Below are 16,384 nucleotides of genomic sequence, written 5' to 3'. Positions count from 1 at the left end.
AATTTTTAATCAAGAAACCCCTCCCACCCACTCCTTTCAATGGTGTCCCGCTTTACCAATGTTAAAATCTGGTCACCTTACCCTAAGCGTTGATCAGGACTATTAAAGTGACAAATGCAAAGAAAGCCATGTTAAAGGAGGTTGGGGGGCAACTCAAATGACTGAAGGAACTAAGGGATAAAAAGACAAATAAACTGAGACTGAAACGAAGTGGAAACTGGAAGGACCCAAAAAAGATGTAAGACGTCAATCAAGCGGAGGAAATCTCGCGAGGCGTAGGGCAGCCAAGATGGCGGCGGCGCTTGCCGCCACACTTAATATGGCGGCCGGGGAGCGTTCCTGGAAGAAGAAATCTCGCGAGAGTGGCCTCGCGGCTCCTGCCTGTCCGGGAGTTGAGCTGGGGGTGTGGAACAGCCAAGATGGAGCCCGCAGCCGGCAGCCCCGGCCCGCTCATCTTGAACAACAAGCAGCCTCAGCCGCCGCCGCCGCCGCCGCCCGCCGCCGCCGCGCAGCCGCCGCCCGGAACACCGCGGGCCGGCGCGGGCCTCCTGCCGGCGGGCAAAGCCCGGGAGTTCAACCGCAACCAGCGCAAAGACTCGGAGGTCAGGGGCTCGGGGGGCGAGGCTGGCGGCGGCGGGGGGCGCGGGCCCGGCGGCTCTCGGGTCCTCGCCGGGGCTCCCGGAGGGCGCGGCGGACCCGGCGGCCGAGCTGTCATTTCACATGGGAAGGAAGGGCCCCCGCGGGGCGCTGGCGCCGCGGGTCGGGGGCGTGGAGCCGGGTCCGCGCCCCGAGCTCCGCCGCCGCCGGGGCGCTCGTCCGCTCCTCCCGCGCCGGAGCCGGGGCCGCGCCCTCGGAGCCCCCGGCTCGGGGCGAAGAGTCGGTGGCCCGCGTGCGCTCCGGGGGCTGGGGGACCGGGCGGCGGACCCGACCCCGGCTCTCTCCGCCCCTGGCCCCGGGCGCGCGGAGCCGGGAGGGGCCGTGACCTCCGGGGGTACCGCGGCGCCCGGAGGCTGCGGGAGGGGGGACCTTCCATCCGACCCGAGCCGGGCAGGTTCGACCTGGTGCGCCGGTGACTGGAGGCCGGGGTGCCCGGTGCGCCCCGTGCTGAACGGTGCAGGATCAGAAATGCCCACCATTAGACCCGAGTGAGGGCGCAGCGTCCCCCGCTCTCCGGCTGGTGGGCCGTGCCTCCCCTTCCGCGGGCACCGGAGCCTGGAGCGGACTGTCACCTCACCCCGAGCCGGGGGCCCTCCCCCTGCCGCCCGCGGTAGAATTCATGAATGGAGACTCTCCCGGCGCCGCCGAGCCCTGGGCTCCTGCCTGGCGCCTTCCCGGAGCCCTCTGTGCGGGAGGACCGCCTCACCTCCCCTCGGTCCCGGCGGCGTGTGCACCGCCTCTATGGGGTCCGAGGACACCATCCTGAGACGTGTGAAGGCAGAACGTGGTTTTTATGGGCTAGTGCAGACCTCTGGCACTAGTAAAACATGTCAAAACTTGGCAGGTCCAAAGCAGACATTCCCCTGAGTTCTCAGGGAATTATTTGCAAAAGCAGAGAAACCCACCTCTTCGGAGCCTTGTGCTGGGGGGCTGGCTGAGGGAGGGTGTGAGAGCGGTGGGGCGACCCTGCCTTCATCAGGAGAGGACTGCAGTTTCAAAGAGCTTTACATCTTCCGGAAGCAGCCGTCAATGGTCAAATAAATCCCCTCCAGCTCATTTAAATTCCTCTTTCTACCCTTTCGTTTCCATTTGGGCGAAACCCAAGGAAGGGCAGTCGGTGAACACGTTTGAGCTGAGAGACCTGTGTTCTTAGAGATTCGGATGGTGTGTGGGCTCGTTCTTGAGTCACAGTTGCCATCAGGGCTGGGAGCCAGGGCAGGGCCTGGAGGATGGGGGCTGGCCCTGCCAGGAGCCCGCCCTGTGCTACCTAATTTTGATGAGTGCTTGAAAGCCTTTCCGGTAGCCCTAGTCCATCTGGCTCAGCGGATAGAGCGTCGGCCTGGGTACTGAAAGGTCCCGAGTTTGATTCCCAGTCAGGGCAATGCCTTGGTTGCAGGGTCAATCCCCAGTGGGGGGCGTGCAGGAGACAGCCATTCAGTGATTCTCATCATTGATGTTTCTATCTCTCCCTCTATCCTCTCTGAAATTAAAAAAAAAAAAAAAAATTTTAAGGGTTCCGGGTTCGATTCTGGCAACCAATTGATGTCTCTCACATCAATGTTTCTCTGTCGCCCTCCCTTCCACTCTCTCCAAAAAATGACTGAAAAAATGTCCTCGAGTGAGGATTAACAACAAAACCCTTCCAGTAGGTGTGGGTCACCTCCCATTCGATAAAGGAAGACCTGAAGTCCAGCACCTTGCGCACGTGTGCCCTGTTGCCTCTGACTAGGAGTGGAGTTCTCCATGTCATTCCGTGTTTGTGGGCACGTTAAGTGGTTTCGTGGGTGGGCGGCCTTTGTCTTACCAAGGAGCTTGTGGTTAGGCTGAGGACTTCACTTGTTTTCCCACGTCTCCTCTTCCCAGAGGAGGCCTCAGTGGTCACCTATCCCAGCCATGAATTCTCTCCTGCGTGCAGGAGGGAAGCCATTCTGCTCAGCTGCTGCCCTCTCTGTCGGTGCTCACTGGAACCCGAAGGGAGGAAGGGCAGGGAGGCTGAGGGGGTCGGTAATCATGCTGTCCTGGCTGGTGACCGCCCGCTAGCCAGAGAGAACCCAGGCTGCCGGAACCTTGGCCCCATATGGAGTGAATGGTCATTCACTGCGTGGAATGCATAGAAGCTTTGTGCTCATTCATCCAGCAAGTGTTTATTTGAGTCAACTATTCACTCACTCACTCACTCACTCACTCCTGGCAAGCAGCGCTGGGCATTGTGGAATCAATGGTGAGCCAAATGGACAGCGTTCGCCTCTCAGGGAACTTGCAGAGCCAAGGAGGGTAGCACTTACCCATACGCCGGCCCCTGGATCGTGAGTGACAGGTGCGCTGAAGGAAGCGAGCGGGTGCTGGAGACCTGAGCGGCGGAGACTGATTGATAAAACGTGGGCCCAGGGGAGGCAGTGGCCCCTCACACAGCGGGGTCTCTGGAAGCACGTGCTTCTTCCTGTGGGAAGCAGCGACCATGTGTCCCCTCTCTCCTGTCTCTGCAGGGCTATTCCGAGTCTCCGGACCTGGAGTTTGAATATGCTGACACGGACAAGTGGGCGGCCGAGCTCTCAGGTAAAGAGGGACCCTTGTGTTGTTTGGGGTGTGTTTACCTTATTGGTCTTTAATAAAATTTAGAGTGAGTGCCATTTGGAGTCCGCTTCCCCCCCTAGCTAGTCTTAGTAATGATGCTTATAAGACAGGTTCATTACTGAATGCCGGCCTGAGTGTCCCTTAACTTTGGCCTGTCCTTTACTTCAATGACGCATCTCTGGGTGGTCGGCTCAGTTGGCTGTGGCCCAGTCCCAGTGTGGACAGAGGTGAGGAGTGCAAGCACGGGTGCCTGCACCTGCGCACATCTGTCGCTGCCACGCTGCCCTGTGTAATGTGAGGTTACCCTGAGCTGCTCCACAAGCCTCTTCAAAAGGTGGCACCCACTGAGAGACAGCTGCCGGCATGGCCTGCTGGGATCCACGTGCACCAGGCGGGGCGACCCCGCATCTAGGCTGCACTGGCATCCTGGGGCCGGCTGCAGGGGAAGCCAGCTTTCTCTCCGTCCTGTTCACCAGAACACTGGGACCAGTCCTTACAGCGCATAGGCCAGTGAAGATGGAGTGGGGCCTGGAAGCAGACACTCTGCCTTCTGTGCTGCGTGTGCACCCCGGTGTGGGATGTGGACACAGAGCTGATGAGACTTTGTTCTCGCAGAGCTTTACAGCTACACGGAGGGGCCAGAATTCCTGATGAACCGGAAATGCTTCGAGGAGGACTTCCGCGTCCATGGTGAGATGGTTCCCTCCACACCTCGGTTCCTTTCACCCGTGTCATGAGAGCTGGGGTTCCTCCCAGTCATCTCAGTGGCCTCAGTCACCCAGGAGTGGCCTGCTGAGCCATGGCCGGGCCAGGCCAGGCCAACTGTGCCATGCAGAGGGGCTTGTGAGTCCTCTGATGGTGGCTTTTCAAATCGTGAGTCTTAGGAAGAAAAGAAACTTTATCTGATTAAAACTGCACCAAAAACAGCATCATTTCAGTCTGGAAATGGAGGGTCCTCGGGCAGCAGGGGACCTGAGCCCCGATGGGGAGAGTGGCTGGCTCTCTGAGCTCTGTGCCGAGGCAGGCCTGCATTTGGTGGCTTAGCCGGTGCCGGGCCGTTGTGGGGCTGTCTGGCCTCAGGTGGAACTGGCCTCTTGCCCTGCAGTGACAGACAAGAAGTGGACCGAGCTGGACACCAACCAGCACCGGACCCACGCCATGAGGCTCCTGGACGGTCTGGAGGTCACTGCCCGGGAGAAGAGACTCAGGGTGGCCCGGGCAATCCTCTACGTCGCCCAAGGTACTGAGGGGACCCAGGGCGCGGCCTCCCGCAGCGCTGGCCGCTCAGGTTGGGAGGGCCCTGAGCTGTGCCTGTCCGCAGGCACCTTCGGGGAGTGCAGCTCCGAGGCGGACGTGCAGGCCTGGATGCGCTACAACATCTTCCTGCTCCTGGAGGTGGGCACGTTCCACGCGCTGGTGGAGCTTCTGAACATGGAAATAGAGTGAGTCCCGAGGGCAGGGCCGGGACGGGGGGCGGGGGAGGTTATGGCACTAGTCCTGAGAGTCTGGTCCAAAGCCTGAGTCTAAGCACGTGTCGTAGCGTTTTATCTCCGGGGGGGCAGTCCTTGTCCGGGGGCCTCTCCCTCCGGGGCAGCACTGACTCCGTTTCTCCTGCAGCAACAGCGCCGCCTGCAGCAGCGCGGTGCGGAAGCCGGCCATCTCCCTGGCTGACAGCACGGACCTCAGGTGAGGCCTGAGCCAGGCCAGGGCAGGGCTTGGGCGCCCTCGGTTTTCTCGGTGCGGCCATGTGCGCGTTCCTTCTCACGCTGACCTGTGGTGATGGGCTTGGTGGGATCATTCACCCTGCGGGGGCTCTAGCCGGGCTCAGGGTTGAGTCTCCCAGAGGAAATCATGTGATGGAACGCAGGGCTGTGAGAACAGGTGGCTTTCTAGCGGGTGGAGCACTGGGTCCACTCCTCACGCTCCCACCTTCTCATGCACAGCTGCCCCCGCCTACGGAGGGTCAGTCCTGGCGGTTCATGAGGCTCGTGGCTGCTCAAGAGCAAGAGCCCCTCCCCGAACTGTGAGGATTAGAACCTGTCCCTGTGCCTTTGGAAGTTTCCAGACTGGGTGCTGGTGGTGTCCTCGCTGTAGTTAGTGTCCCGGCATCACCCTGCTCGCTCCTGATTTGCTCTCTCGGTGGCAGACACATCCTGGTCTCGCCTCCACCCTGCCCTGCTGTGGTGGATTCCGCAGCTCTCCCACCGCGGGGTCTTTTTCACTCCAGGAAGCTCAGGGCAGCAAATGCCGTGGCCATTGTCCACGTGAGTCCGTTCAGCAGCCATTTGCCAAGCACCTGCTTTGAGTGAGCACTTTGCTAGACATGGAAATACAGGACAGATCTGGTCCCACCTTAGCACACGAGACAGAAGGGAGCCCATGTGCTCTGTGGGACGCTCAGTGTCCTGGAGGTTACAGCCCTCCCATCTGCCAGCCTTTGCACCCAGGCTTTCCTCGTGTCAGGGTGCTCCCTTGACCCCCCATTCCGCTCTGGTATCTCACCCCAGGGTGCTGCTCAACATCATGTACCTGATCGTGGAGACCGTTCACCAGGAGTGCGAGGGCGATAAGGCCGAGTGGAGAACCATGCGCCAGACCTTCCGGGCCGAGCTGGGTAGGACCCGGGTCTCCTGTCCGGAGGCCCCTCCTGGAGCGGAGGCCGGTGGGCTCGGGAGGGCACTGCTCCTGCGTGAGCTCCTGACGCCCTAGTCGCCTCCAGGTTCCCCGCTGTACAACAACGAGCCGTTCGCCATCATGCTGTTCGGGATGGTGACCAAATTCTGCAGTGGCCACGCCCCTCACTTCCCCATGAAGAAGGTTCTCCTGCTGCTCTGGAAGACAGTGCTGGTGCGCACCTCCCGGAGGGGAAGCCAGGGGACAGGGCCGGAGAGGGGCTTGGCCACTTCCCCCTGGGTCACCTCCCTTCCAGATGGGCCAGCTGTGGACTGGAAGGGGAGGCACTCCAGCCTGCCTCTTGTACTGAGGAGCATGGCGAACACACAGAGCTGAACGTGTCTGTGCACTGGGCTCGGTCGGCCCGTTTCTCCTCTCCCTCCCCAGCTTCACTGGACTCTCCTGGGGGTGGATAGAGCCCCTTGTTCAGAGGCCGAGAGGGTCTCCGTAAAGGGGTCCTGGTGCTCTCACGCCTGGCGAGCCTGTGGGCATGTTGACCCGGCCTGCTCCTCTGACACAGTGCACGCTGGGCGGCTTCGAGGAGCTGCAGAGCATGAAGGCGGAGAAGCGCACCCTGCTGGGCCTGCCCCCGCTGCCCGAGGACAGCATCAAGGTGATCCGCAACATGAGGGCCGCCTCGCCGCCCGCGTCCGCCTCCGACCTGATCGAGCAGCAGCAGAAGCGGGGCCGGCGGGAGCACAAGGTGAGCGACAGGTCCCTGCAGCTCCCCAGGTTCTCTGCACACAGTGGCCTGGTCCCTGGACAAGCTCGGCTGGGAATGGCCTCTGAACGCTGGTCAGAGGAAGGCCTCCAGGCAGGGACACTGTCCCCGGTGCAGGTCCCAGCTTACACTGGGCACTCCGGGAGGGACTAGAGCAAGCATGATTTGTCATCTGGTCCCAGCCGTGACTTCCTGTCTGGTTTCTCACTGCCCTTGCGGTGTCGCAGCCTCTGAGGCTTCCTCGGCCTTTCCTGGCTCCTCAGGGGCTCTCGTGTGCTCCCCCCGTCTCCAGGCGCTGATAAAGCAGGACAACCTGGACGCCTTCAACGAGCGGGACCCCTACAAAGCCGACGACGCTCGGGAAGAGGAAGAAGAGAACGACGACGACAACAGCCTGGAGGGCGAGACGTTCCCCCTCGAGCGGGACGAGGTGATGCCTCCCCCACTGCAGCACCCCCAGACCGACAGGCTTACCTGCCCAAAGGGGCTCCCCTGGGCGCCCAAGGTCAGGTGAGTCTCACACCTTCAGAAACCAGGGCCCTCGCACCCACCAGCCTGGCACCTGGCCTGGGTCACGTGAGGTCCTCTGCTGGGACAGCCTGGGCTCGGCTCTGGGAGGAGGCTCTCCAGGTCTTGGGGGCCGGCCTGGCACAAAGAGGCCCTTGTGTGGGGTGGTAATCGGAGCGGGCTCTTGGGTAGGCAGGATAACGAGTGAGGAAGGGGGTGGGAAAATGGGAACAAGGACATTTAAGTGACCTCATCTCCACCCCCTGGTGTTGTATGTGATTAACAGAAAAGATATAGATTGAGGAAGAGCTCCTTTAGAGCCGTAATTCGGGTATTGAGATGTATGTGATGAATCAGTGGGCAAAGGCACCTTGATCTATAGAAATGGCGTCTGTTTGAAATGGCTCCAACTTAAGAACTAGAAGGACATGTGAGAGGATCTAGAAGTCATTTTCTCCATCCCGGTGAAGCCCCAGTTTTTCGTGATCCAAGATGGGAATACACACAGGTCTTCAGAAAATGCAAGATACGCTGATTGTTTGACGGGAAAATGTGACTCATGAAAAAATCAGTAGCTTATAGCTCTCATTGTAAAAATTATAAATGCTCAAGGAGTTCTGTTGACAAAAGTCTTAATTTCTGAATATAGTATGCTTTTAATTCAATGTATCACTAATTTTACAAGTATCATAAACAAGTTACTAGTACACGTAACATAATTTCAGGTCATTGATTCAATGTTAAGAAGGACATTAAAATAGTCTGAAGGTTTTATTTTTTTCCATAAAGAAAAATAGTTGAGGGAGACATTTTCTTCTGTCTCCACAATTTCTGGATGTTCTGTATCTTATTAACCATTGATAACACTTTGAAATGACCTTTAGTAAAAGCCTTGCTCTCTCTCTTGGGCAGAGAGAAAGACATTGAGATGTTCCTCGAGTCCAGCCGCAGCAAATTCATAGGTTACACTCTGGGCAGGTGAGTGAGATCCGAGTTCCTTTGGAAGAAAGCGAACGAGAAATCCACTCGCTTGGCCTCTGGTGTTTGGGGACCCAGGCGGATTGATGTCCGGACTTAACACAGGCCTCCTTTATCCTCAGCGACACGAACACGGTGGTGGGGCTGCCCAGGCCAATCCACGAAAGCATCAAGACTCTGAAACAGGTAGGCGCTGTGGCTGGGCTTCTGGCCTAGTTTGGTCCCAGGTGAGCGAAGTGCGATCGGCCCGCTGGGAGAAGCCAGTCAGGCTGTTGTCGGCCTGACGGAGCCTGGGCTGAGGCGTGGGTGGACGGTGGCGGTACCTCTCAGCAGCTCTTCGTAAATTCTACTTATTCCAGCTGGGCTTTTGTTGGGTACTTAACTGGTGGCTCCTTCAAGATTATATTACCTGACAGTTGGAATTTTAAGGGCCCACTAAACAGCCCCCTTTCCGCTCACGTTCTAAGGCGATTGAGATAGAGGAGTAGGCAGGTGGAGATAGAAACCCCAGCCTTAAGGCTGGCAGCGAGAGTAGAGAATGAGGCGGAGGACACAGCAGCCATAGGTGTCCCAGCCCTGACTTCCCGAATGAGGCAGACTCACCCCCCCAGAGCCGACAGTGCTGGAGCCCGCCAGGCCTGCTTGGGAGCAGAGGAGTGCACAGGCTTTTGTCAAAGAGAACAGCGAAAGGGGTGGGCTCAGAATGTCCTGTTCCTCTGCCCAGCCAGCCCGGCGGGTGTGTGGGAGGGGCAGGGGTGTACTGCACACCCACATCCCTCCACGGGAAGGAACACCAAGAGGGGGAAAGAGGTGTCTCCCTAACAACCTATCTGGAGTGTCAATGTTTGTTTTTGGAATGTATTTCTGAAGTGTTTAGTGCTGAGTGGGCCCCATGCACCTCAGCTTTTTGAGTACTTGATCCTGAATACTTGGGTACTTGATTCTGCTTGGACTAATTTTTCTGTCACTATAGCTATCTGAAAGCCCCTTTCTCTCTCTTAATTTGCTTTTTTTTCTAATCTCTTGTGTGCTTTTTACAATGGTTTTAAGAGGCAAGTGCTGTCCAGCTGATGTGGCTCAGTGGTTGAGCATTGACCTATGAACCAGGAGGTCATAGCTCAATTCCCGGTCAAGGCACATGCCCGAGTTTTGGGCTTAGTCCTAGTAGGGGTGTGAGGAGGCAACCGATCAATGATTCTGTCACATCATTGGTGTTTCTATCTCTCCCCTACCCCTCTCTGAAATCAATAAAAAAAAAAATTTTTTTTAAAGGCAATTGCTCACTTAGAAAAGTATTTCGGGTTTGGGAGGTTAGTTAGGGGTCTTTGTGGAGATTCCCTCTTGGAGAAGATTGTTTGAAGAATTGCCCGGGTCTTTGCCAGGGTGTGGGCATGTAGCCAGAGAGTGGGAACTGTTCCCCAGCGCCTCTCCCCTTCTCCCCAGCACAAGTACACGTCGATCGCAGAGGTCCAGGCGCAGATGGAGGAGGAGTTCCTTCGCTCTCCTCTTTCAGGGGTGAGTTGGGGCCTTCCTCAGCCCACAGGGTCCCTCCGCTCTTCCCAGGCACATGCTGGGCCTAGACCTCGAAGCTGCCTGGTGCTGCCTGGTCCTGCCCTCAGAGCACCCCCCTTCCTACTCCCCCTGCAGGGGTGGCCTGTCTGGTGCAGGGGTTAAGAGCACAGACTCTGAGCCAGTCACCACCTCTGAATCGAATGCCTCCCCGGAGACTGCATGTCCTTGTGCTTCCGTTTCCTCACCTGGGAGGTGGCAGTAACAATCATACCCCTTCACAGAGCGTAGTGAGGACTGACTTGTTACAAGTCAAGTGCCTGCATGTCGTGTCAGTCAGGTCTGCTGTCACCTCAGCATCATTGTTCACATCAAGACTGACAGCTGCTCCTCCGGCCAGCGAGTCAGCTGGCCCAGGAGCCTGTCAGGACGGGCTGTAGCTCTGCCTTTGTGGTCGAAGGGAGAAGAGGAAGTCGAGCAGGTCCCTGCAGAGACACTCTACCAAGGCCTGCTCCCCAGCCTGCCCCAGTACATGGTGAGTGCCCTCCGGCTCCGCCCGCCCTGCCAGCGCCTCAGTCCCTCCTGACGCCCTGCCCGGAGCCCTGCGGGACCACCTCTCTGGGCTGAGGCTCACCTGGGCGCTCCTGTCCTCCCAGATCGCGCTGCTGAAGATCCTGCTGGCTGCGGCCCCCACCTCCAAAGCCAAAACCGACTCCATCAACATCCTGGCCGACGTCCTGCCTGAGGAGATGCCGTGAGTACCGTCCCCCCGGTGCGTGGAGCAGGTGGGGCAGTAGACGGGGTCCCCAGGTTTGGGAGGTTGCTTCCTTTTTTGACTCAACTTCTCTGCAGGTTGAGGGTATTCCTGGCTCAGAAGGAAGAAAAAAAAAGTACTTGGTTAAATGTCTCCATCTGCTGCTTGGGGAGAGGGTCAGCCCAGCTGACCTGGGTTCCAGTGTAGACTCTGCCCTGAGTGGTGCCTGAGTGACCGGAGAGTCCACCCGCTGCAGAGCGAGCCAGGCTGGGGCGACCTCTCCCAAAGCCCCCCGAGCTGTGCGGCTGGGCACAGGACACGGAGACACCTTGCCGGCCAGCGCTGAGCCTCCCTGGGTGCGGGTTCTTCCCGGTCACAGTCCCCGGCCTGTGGGCCTTTGTGAGAGTCTCAGGTGACACTCTCCCCTGGGCACTGACTGCCTCTGTTCTATGTGAGAGGACACACTGAGCCCGTGTTCTACTTTGAGAGGGACGTGGCCTTGACCTGGCCGCCTGCCCGCTCATCCCGCCCAGCTCCCTGGTGGCGGGGCTCCTTGAGTCTGGGGTGAAAGGCAGGTGAGGCTGGAGGCAGGGCTTGGCTAATACCAAAGGGGGTGTCAGAACACTGGGCCGTTGTGATGGTCCTTGGAAAGGGGGTTCCAGAGTCAAATACTGCACCTCTTACAGTGAGAAGTCCTGATCAGGAAACTGATTTAAGTGTCTAAGCACTGTTACACGCCTGGAATGAGTATAATATTGTGTCGAGTGTAACTGAAAAATAAAAAATAAATAAATAAATAAATAAATAGCAGCCAAAACTGGTTTGGCTCAGTGGATAGAGCGTCTGTCTGTGGACTGAAGGTCCCAGGTTCGATTCCGGTCAAGGGCATGTATCTTGGTTGCGGGCACATCCCCAGTAGGGGGTGTGCAGGAGGCAGCTGATCGATGTTTCTCTCTCATTGATGTTTCTAACTCTCTATCCCTCTCCCTTCCTCTCTGTAAAAAATCAATTAAAAATTTTTTAAAAAAAGGAAAGAAACTTATTTAACTCAATGCTTCCTAAGTTTCCCCCATAACATGAAGTGTGCCATGTGGTGGCATTCCACAGAGCATGCATGAGAACAGGTCCCTGTAGTGGCAGAAGCTTAGGGGATCTTGAGAAGTTCACTGTGGAGGAAAGGCAGGGAAAGAGGCTACGGGTGTGTTTGGACATCTCAGGACGAGAACTGTGCTGAGCTTGGGAGTGGGTGGGAGAGCTCGGGGCCTGGCTGAGATGTCCACGGTGGGTGGCGTGGGAGCCTTAGCCCAGAGGAGGCTCAGGAGTCCCGGCTCCTGGGAGCCCCGAGGAGGGCGCTGAGCAAGCTGCGGGCTCACCGGCCGTGTGTTTCAGCACCACGGTGCTGCAGAGCATGAAGCTGGGCGTGGATGTGAACCGCCACAAGGAGGTCATCGTGAAGGCCATCTCCGCCGTCCTGCTGCTGCTGCTCAAGCACTTCAAGCTGAACCACATCTACCAGGTACCTGCCAGGCCTGCCGTCTTCCTGCCCACTGGCCACGGCCTGGCATGCTGCCCCCAGCCCTGGAGAGCGGAGGCCTTGGCCTTCACACCCCCTGAGCTCTGCACAGACGCTCTGATCCGTCTTCCAGCTGAAGCTTCTGTCCTGGGAGGAAAGACGGAGAGACGGGCAGCCCCTGGGGGTGTGCTGATGTCTTCTGTTGTTTCAGTTTGAGTACATGGCCCAGCACCTGGTGTTTGCCAACTGCATCCCTTTGATTCTGAAGTTCTTCAATCAAAACATCATGTCCTACATCACTGCCAAGAACAGGTGACAGGGACCAGGGCTCAGGAGGGGGGCAGGGACAGATGGCAGGGCTCCCAGTGGGCTGCTCCCACTGAACCCACTCAGCACCCACAGGCTAGCACTGCCCCGCTTCTCAGAGATGAATGAAGCATGGCCCCTGCCCCTGGAAACACCAGTGTGTCCGATCTGAGTCTAGCTATCTGGTGACATGGGACTCAGTCTGTGCCTGGGTGGGAGGGGTCTCATCCTGGGCTCCAGTACAGCCCTTGCTGTCCCGGGCCTTTTAAATTTAATTAATTTATTTTGAGGAGGCCAGCCAGGCTGCCTGCTTTCTCTAGGGAGCTCAGCCATGTTCACTGTCACACGCTGACTCCTAGCCTCTGCCCCTCTCTCCTGTGCCACCTGTACTTGGCAGTGCCTGCTCCTCAGTGTGGTACATCCCAGGGCAAGTCATCAGCTGCCACTCCCGAGGGGCAGGGCACTCACTGCTTAAGAAGTCTCCCCCAGCCAGGAGCAGTGCTGCGGGGAGAGCAGGGTCCTCCCCTACACAATGGCGGGCTGGTCTCTGGCCAGAGGGACCCTACAGGTTCTCTGGGAGCAAGTGCTTTCCACCTTAGAGCTGGAAACAGGGCGGTGCAGGCAAGGTAGACTCCGCTTGCATCCCACCAAGTGAGAGGAGAGCAGAGCCAGACCCAGCCTTTGCTCATGGTGGGCCTGCCTGCCCCTGCCCTCACAGCATTTCCGTCCTGGATTACCCTCACTGCGTGGTGCACGAGCTGCCAGAGCTGACTGCCGAGAGTCTGGTGAGTGGCCAGCTCTACCGGCTGTCCCTTTGGTGGTGGTGGCGGCGGGGGGAGGGGGGGCAGAGCCTGGCTCCCCCACCGAGGGTGGTGGTGGCTTCACAGATGAGGTCCCTGTCGAGTGCCTGGCTTTTAAAGCACTAATTGCACACAAGGGTGGGGAGGGGCCTTGTAGGGCAGAAAGATACGGGGGGTAGGGATTCCCTTGTTGGGAGCATGGTCCTCAGGGGCTGGTGACCCAGAGCTCACCGGGCCGAGCTGCTTCTCTCCCCCTCGCTGGAACTCTGGGCACAGCTCTGAGGGATGGAGTTTCTGGGGGCTGAGGAGAGGAGAGGTGCCGGCACCGGCTGGGAGACCATGCCTGCGCCCGCCTTGGAAGCCGCTGAGCCCCTGCCCTGAGGGTCATGGTCCCTGGGCTTTCCCTGCAGGAAGCAGGCGACAATAACCAGTTTTGCTGGAGGAACCTCTTTTCTTGCATCAATCTCCTCCGGATCTTGAACAAGCTGACCAAGTGGAAGCACTCAAGAACGATGGTGAGTCAGCGCGGTCAGTGGGTCCGGGAGCTGCGGAGGCCCGCCCGTCCCCCGGAGCGGAGCAGGAGCAGGAGCAGGAGCAGGAGCAGGAGCAGGAGCAGGAGCGGAGCAGGAGCAGGAGCAGGAGCAGGAGCAGGAGCGGAGCAGGAGCAGGAGCAGGAGCGGAGCAGGAGCAGGAGCGGGGCAGGGGCAGGGGCAGGGGCAGGAGCGGGGCAGGGGCAGGGGCAGGGGCAGGGGCAGGGGCAGGGGCAGGGGCAGGGGCAGGAGCGGAGCAGGAGCAGAGCAGGAGCAGGAGCAGGAGCAGGGTCCGGGCGGGCTCGCTGCTGCGGCTGCATCCTTCTTCCTCCCTCCTCGCTTTCCTGCGGCCGCACCGTTGTGTTTTAAGGCCTGATTCCTGGTTCCTTGACACGTTGAGCTGGGGCCTGGCACCATTCCACTCGCAGGAGGGCCTCCTCTCCATCCGGGGCCTGGGAGTCCACCTTACCCCGAGCTCTGGGTGGGGAGGCCGGGAGCCCCCGGGAACTGCAGGGGCGTGCACACAGCAGTATTTCTGAAGGAATTCATGGCTTCAGATTCCAAAACAGCTCATGATGGGGGCCATGGTCCTGGTTTGCCTGGGACTTGGTGGTGGTAGCAGTGAGTCCCATGTCCCAGCAAACCCCTCAGGCTGGGGACAGCTGGGACAGTTGCTCGCCCCACCTGTGACCGCAAACGGGTGAGCAGCGCTGTGAGACAGCATTCTCTGTGCCCGCCGTGCCCTCCAGATGCTGGTGGTGTTCAAGTCGGCGCCCATCCTGAAGCGCGCCCTGAAGGTGAAGCAAGCCATGATGCAGCTGTACGTGCTGAAGCTGCTCAAGGTGCAGACCAAGTACCTGGGGCGCCAGTGGCGCAAGAGCAACATGAAGACCATGTCCGCCATCTACCAGAAGGTGCGGCACCGGCTCAACGACGACTGGGCCTACGGCAACGGTGAGCCCGCGGTGGGCGCGGCGGGGCCGGGCAGGTCACCTCCCCGCAGGCCGCCGAGGAATCCAGAGGGAGCAGAGGAAGGACGTGAGAAGCTGCCCTGACACGGTGTCTGACCATCCCCACTCTCCCTCCCTCGAAGCTCTGCCTTTTCCAGAAATTGTCATGCGTCTCTCTCCCGTCTTTCCTCTCCCCCCTGCCCACAAGTTCTCTCAGCTCTTCCTCAGCCTCAGACTGTGCTCCACTGATCTTTCTAGAGTGCGGTCTGCGGGCACTCTGAGGACAGGCCTTCACTGGCCTCCGATTGCCCTTGGACTTAGAGCCAAATGCTCAAACGTGGCATATGACGCCCCCATTCTCCCCTTCACCTTCCTTACCCCCCTCCTTCTTCTCTCCCTCCCTCCTCCTCCTCCTCTCTAACCAGAACCCAGCTTCTCTGCAGCCCAGCCCGTCACTCCGGGTCTCTGGGCACACGGGCACTCAAATCTGTGCACATAGCCTGTGCCCTCTTCAGTGCCTTCTCCTGGCAGGGTGCCTTCCCCGCACATAGACCTCCGCTGTCCTGTGTCCACGTGTTTCTTCCCCTCTGGGCAGCCGCCTCGGCCTCCTAAGCAGAGTGGGTTCTCCAGGTGTCCCCTGGCCCTGCTGCCGCATCGTTCAGTTCCTGGCCCAGCGCCTGTGCCTGTGCCTGTGCGCCTGGGCAGGGAATGGAGAGAACGAGCTCGTGAGGGGCCTGCACGCTCCTCCTCTGATCCGGAGAGCCAGGGACAAGGGGCTTTCAGAGCGTGTGCCACCCTGTGGCTCCTCGGTAGATCTGGCTTTTCTCCTCGCACCTGACTTTCCTTGTATCCAGGAAAGAAGTCCTGTCGGTGTTGCTGAGGGCACGTGGGGCTTGGAAGTTGACATTATGTCAAGTGGGGGAGTGGCATGGCCTTAGCTTGTGAATGCAAGGGGAGCTGCCGTGAGGCCTCTCCTGACCGTGGCTTCTGTTTGTCCCAGATCTGGATGCCCGGCCTTGGGACTTCCAAGCAGAGGAGTGTGCCCTCCGTGCCAACATTGAACGCTTCAACGCCCGGCGCTATGACCGGGCCCACAGCAACCCCGACTTCCTGCCTGTGGACAACTGCCTGCAGAGCGTCCTGGGCCAGCGGGTGGACCTCCCTGAGGACTTCCAGATGAACTATGACCTCTGGTTAGAAAGGGAGGTTTTCTCCAAGCCCATTTCCTGGGAAGAGCTGCTGCAGTGAGGCTCCTGCAGGAGGCCCAAGAGGAAGCGTGATGTGTCCAGGCGCCTAGGGCCCGTCCCGGTTCACTGCAGTGCGCCCAGCCCCCTCCAGGTGGCAGCACCTCCTCACTGTGCCCTCCCCAGACCGGGCTTGGCCTCTGGTTGATCCCAGCATCCTGCCTGGGAGCATCATCTCTTCTTGCCACCCTCTCTCCATTCCTTCTGCCCTCTGTCTCGGACATGGGTGGCTGCAGCTCATTTCTCATTCAGCCCAAGGCTGGGATAGGCTGGGATCCCATCACATCTGAATTTCGGGGCTCACGCTGACTCTTCTTGAGACATGCAGATTCTTGGCAGATCCAGCTTGCCTAGGAGGACACAGCATTGGGGCCGGGGCCAGAACGTCAGTCCTGGTTTTGCTTTGGGGGTTTCTGATGTCAGTCCAGCCTCCCGCTGAGTTTCCTCCAGAAGCAGCTGCAGAGGCCCCTGTGGCTCCCTCAGCTCTGGGCTTGGACAGGGTGCGGGGGAAGAGAAGCTTCCCTTAGCCAGAGGTGCTCTTTCCCTCTCGATCTGCAAGGTCTGTAAATACTATATATAAACCTGTATGTATCTCTGTGTCACGTTGGGGTTTTTAATGTGTGTGTGTATTCTGTTTACATTAAAAGGAAGTAAAAGCAATTCCAGCG

General features: G+C 58.9%; 1 protein-coding gene across 1 annotated transcript; it reads left to right on the top strand.

The window, feature by feature from the left end:
- The first annotated feature begins 374 nt into the window (after window positions 1–374).
- STRIP1 (striatin interacting protein 1) lies at window positions 375–16,384 on the top strand. Its single transcript, XM_084866191.1, has 21 exons — window positions 375–602; window positions 3,144–3,213; window positions 3,847–3,921; window positions 4,337–4,471; window positions 4,553–4,673; window positions 4,849–4,917; window positions 5,739–5,845; window positions 5,951–6,078; window positions 6,425–6,607; window positions 6,918–7,135; window positions 8,045–8,110; window positions 8,233–8,296; window positions 9,554–9,625; window positions 10,080–10,154; window positions 10,276–10,373; window positions 11,763–11,889; window positions 12,098–12,198; window positions 12,911–12,977; window positions 13,403–13,507; window positions 14,272–14,476; window positions 15,473–16,384. The coding sequence occupies exons 1-21, from the start codon at window positions 420–422 to the stop codon at window positions 15,718–15,720; spliced, it is 2,517 nt and encodes an 838-aa protein (XP_084722317.1). The 5' UTR covers window positions 375–419; the 3' UTR covers window positions 15,721–16,384.

This window comes from Pipistrellus hanaki (assembly GCF_964339955.1).
Source record: "Pipistrellus hanaki genome assembly, chromosome: 18".
NCBI lineage: Eukaryota > Metazoa > Chordata > Mammalia > Chiroptera > Vespertilionidae > Pipistrellus > Pipistrellus hanaki.
This window is presented reverse-complemented; position numbering and strand designations above follow the sequence as displayed.

Bases quoted from the DNA above. Each gene is read 5' to 3' on its own strand.
- STRIP1 (XM_084866191.1), top strand. From the start codon at position 420: ATGGAGCCCGCAGCCGGCAGCCCCGGCCCGCTCATCTTGAACAACAAG. The intron at 3,214-3,846 runs GTAAAGAGGGAC...TTGTTCTCGCAG, and splicing joins GTGGGCGGCCGAGCTCTCAG to AGCTTTACAGCTACACGGAG. The intron at 7,136-8,044 runs GTGAGTCTCACA...TCTCTTGGGCAG, and splicing joins CCCTGGGCGCCCAAGGTCAG to AGAGAAAGACATTGAGATGT.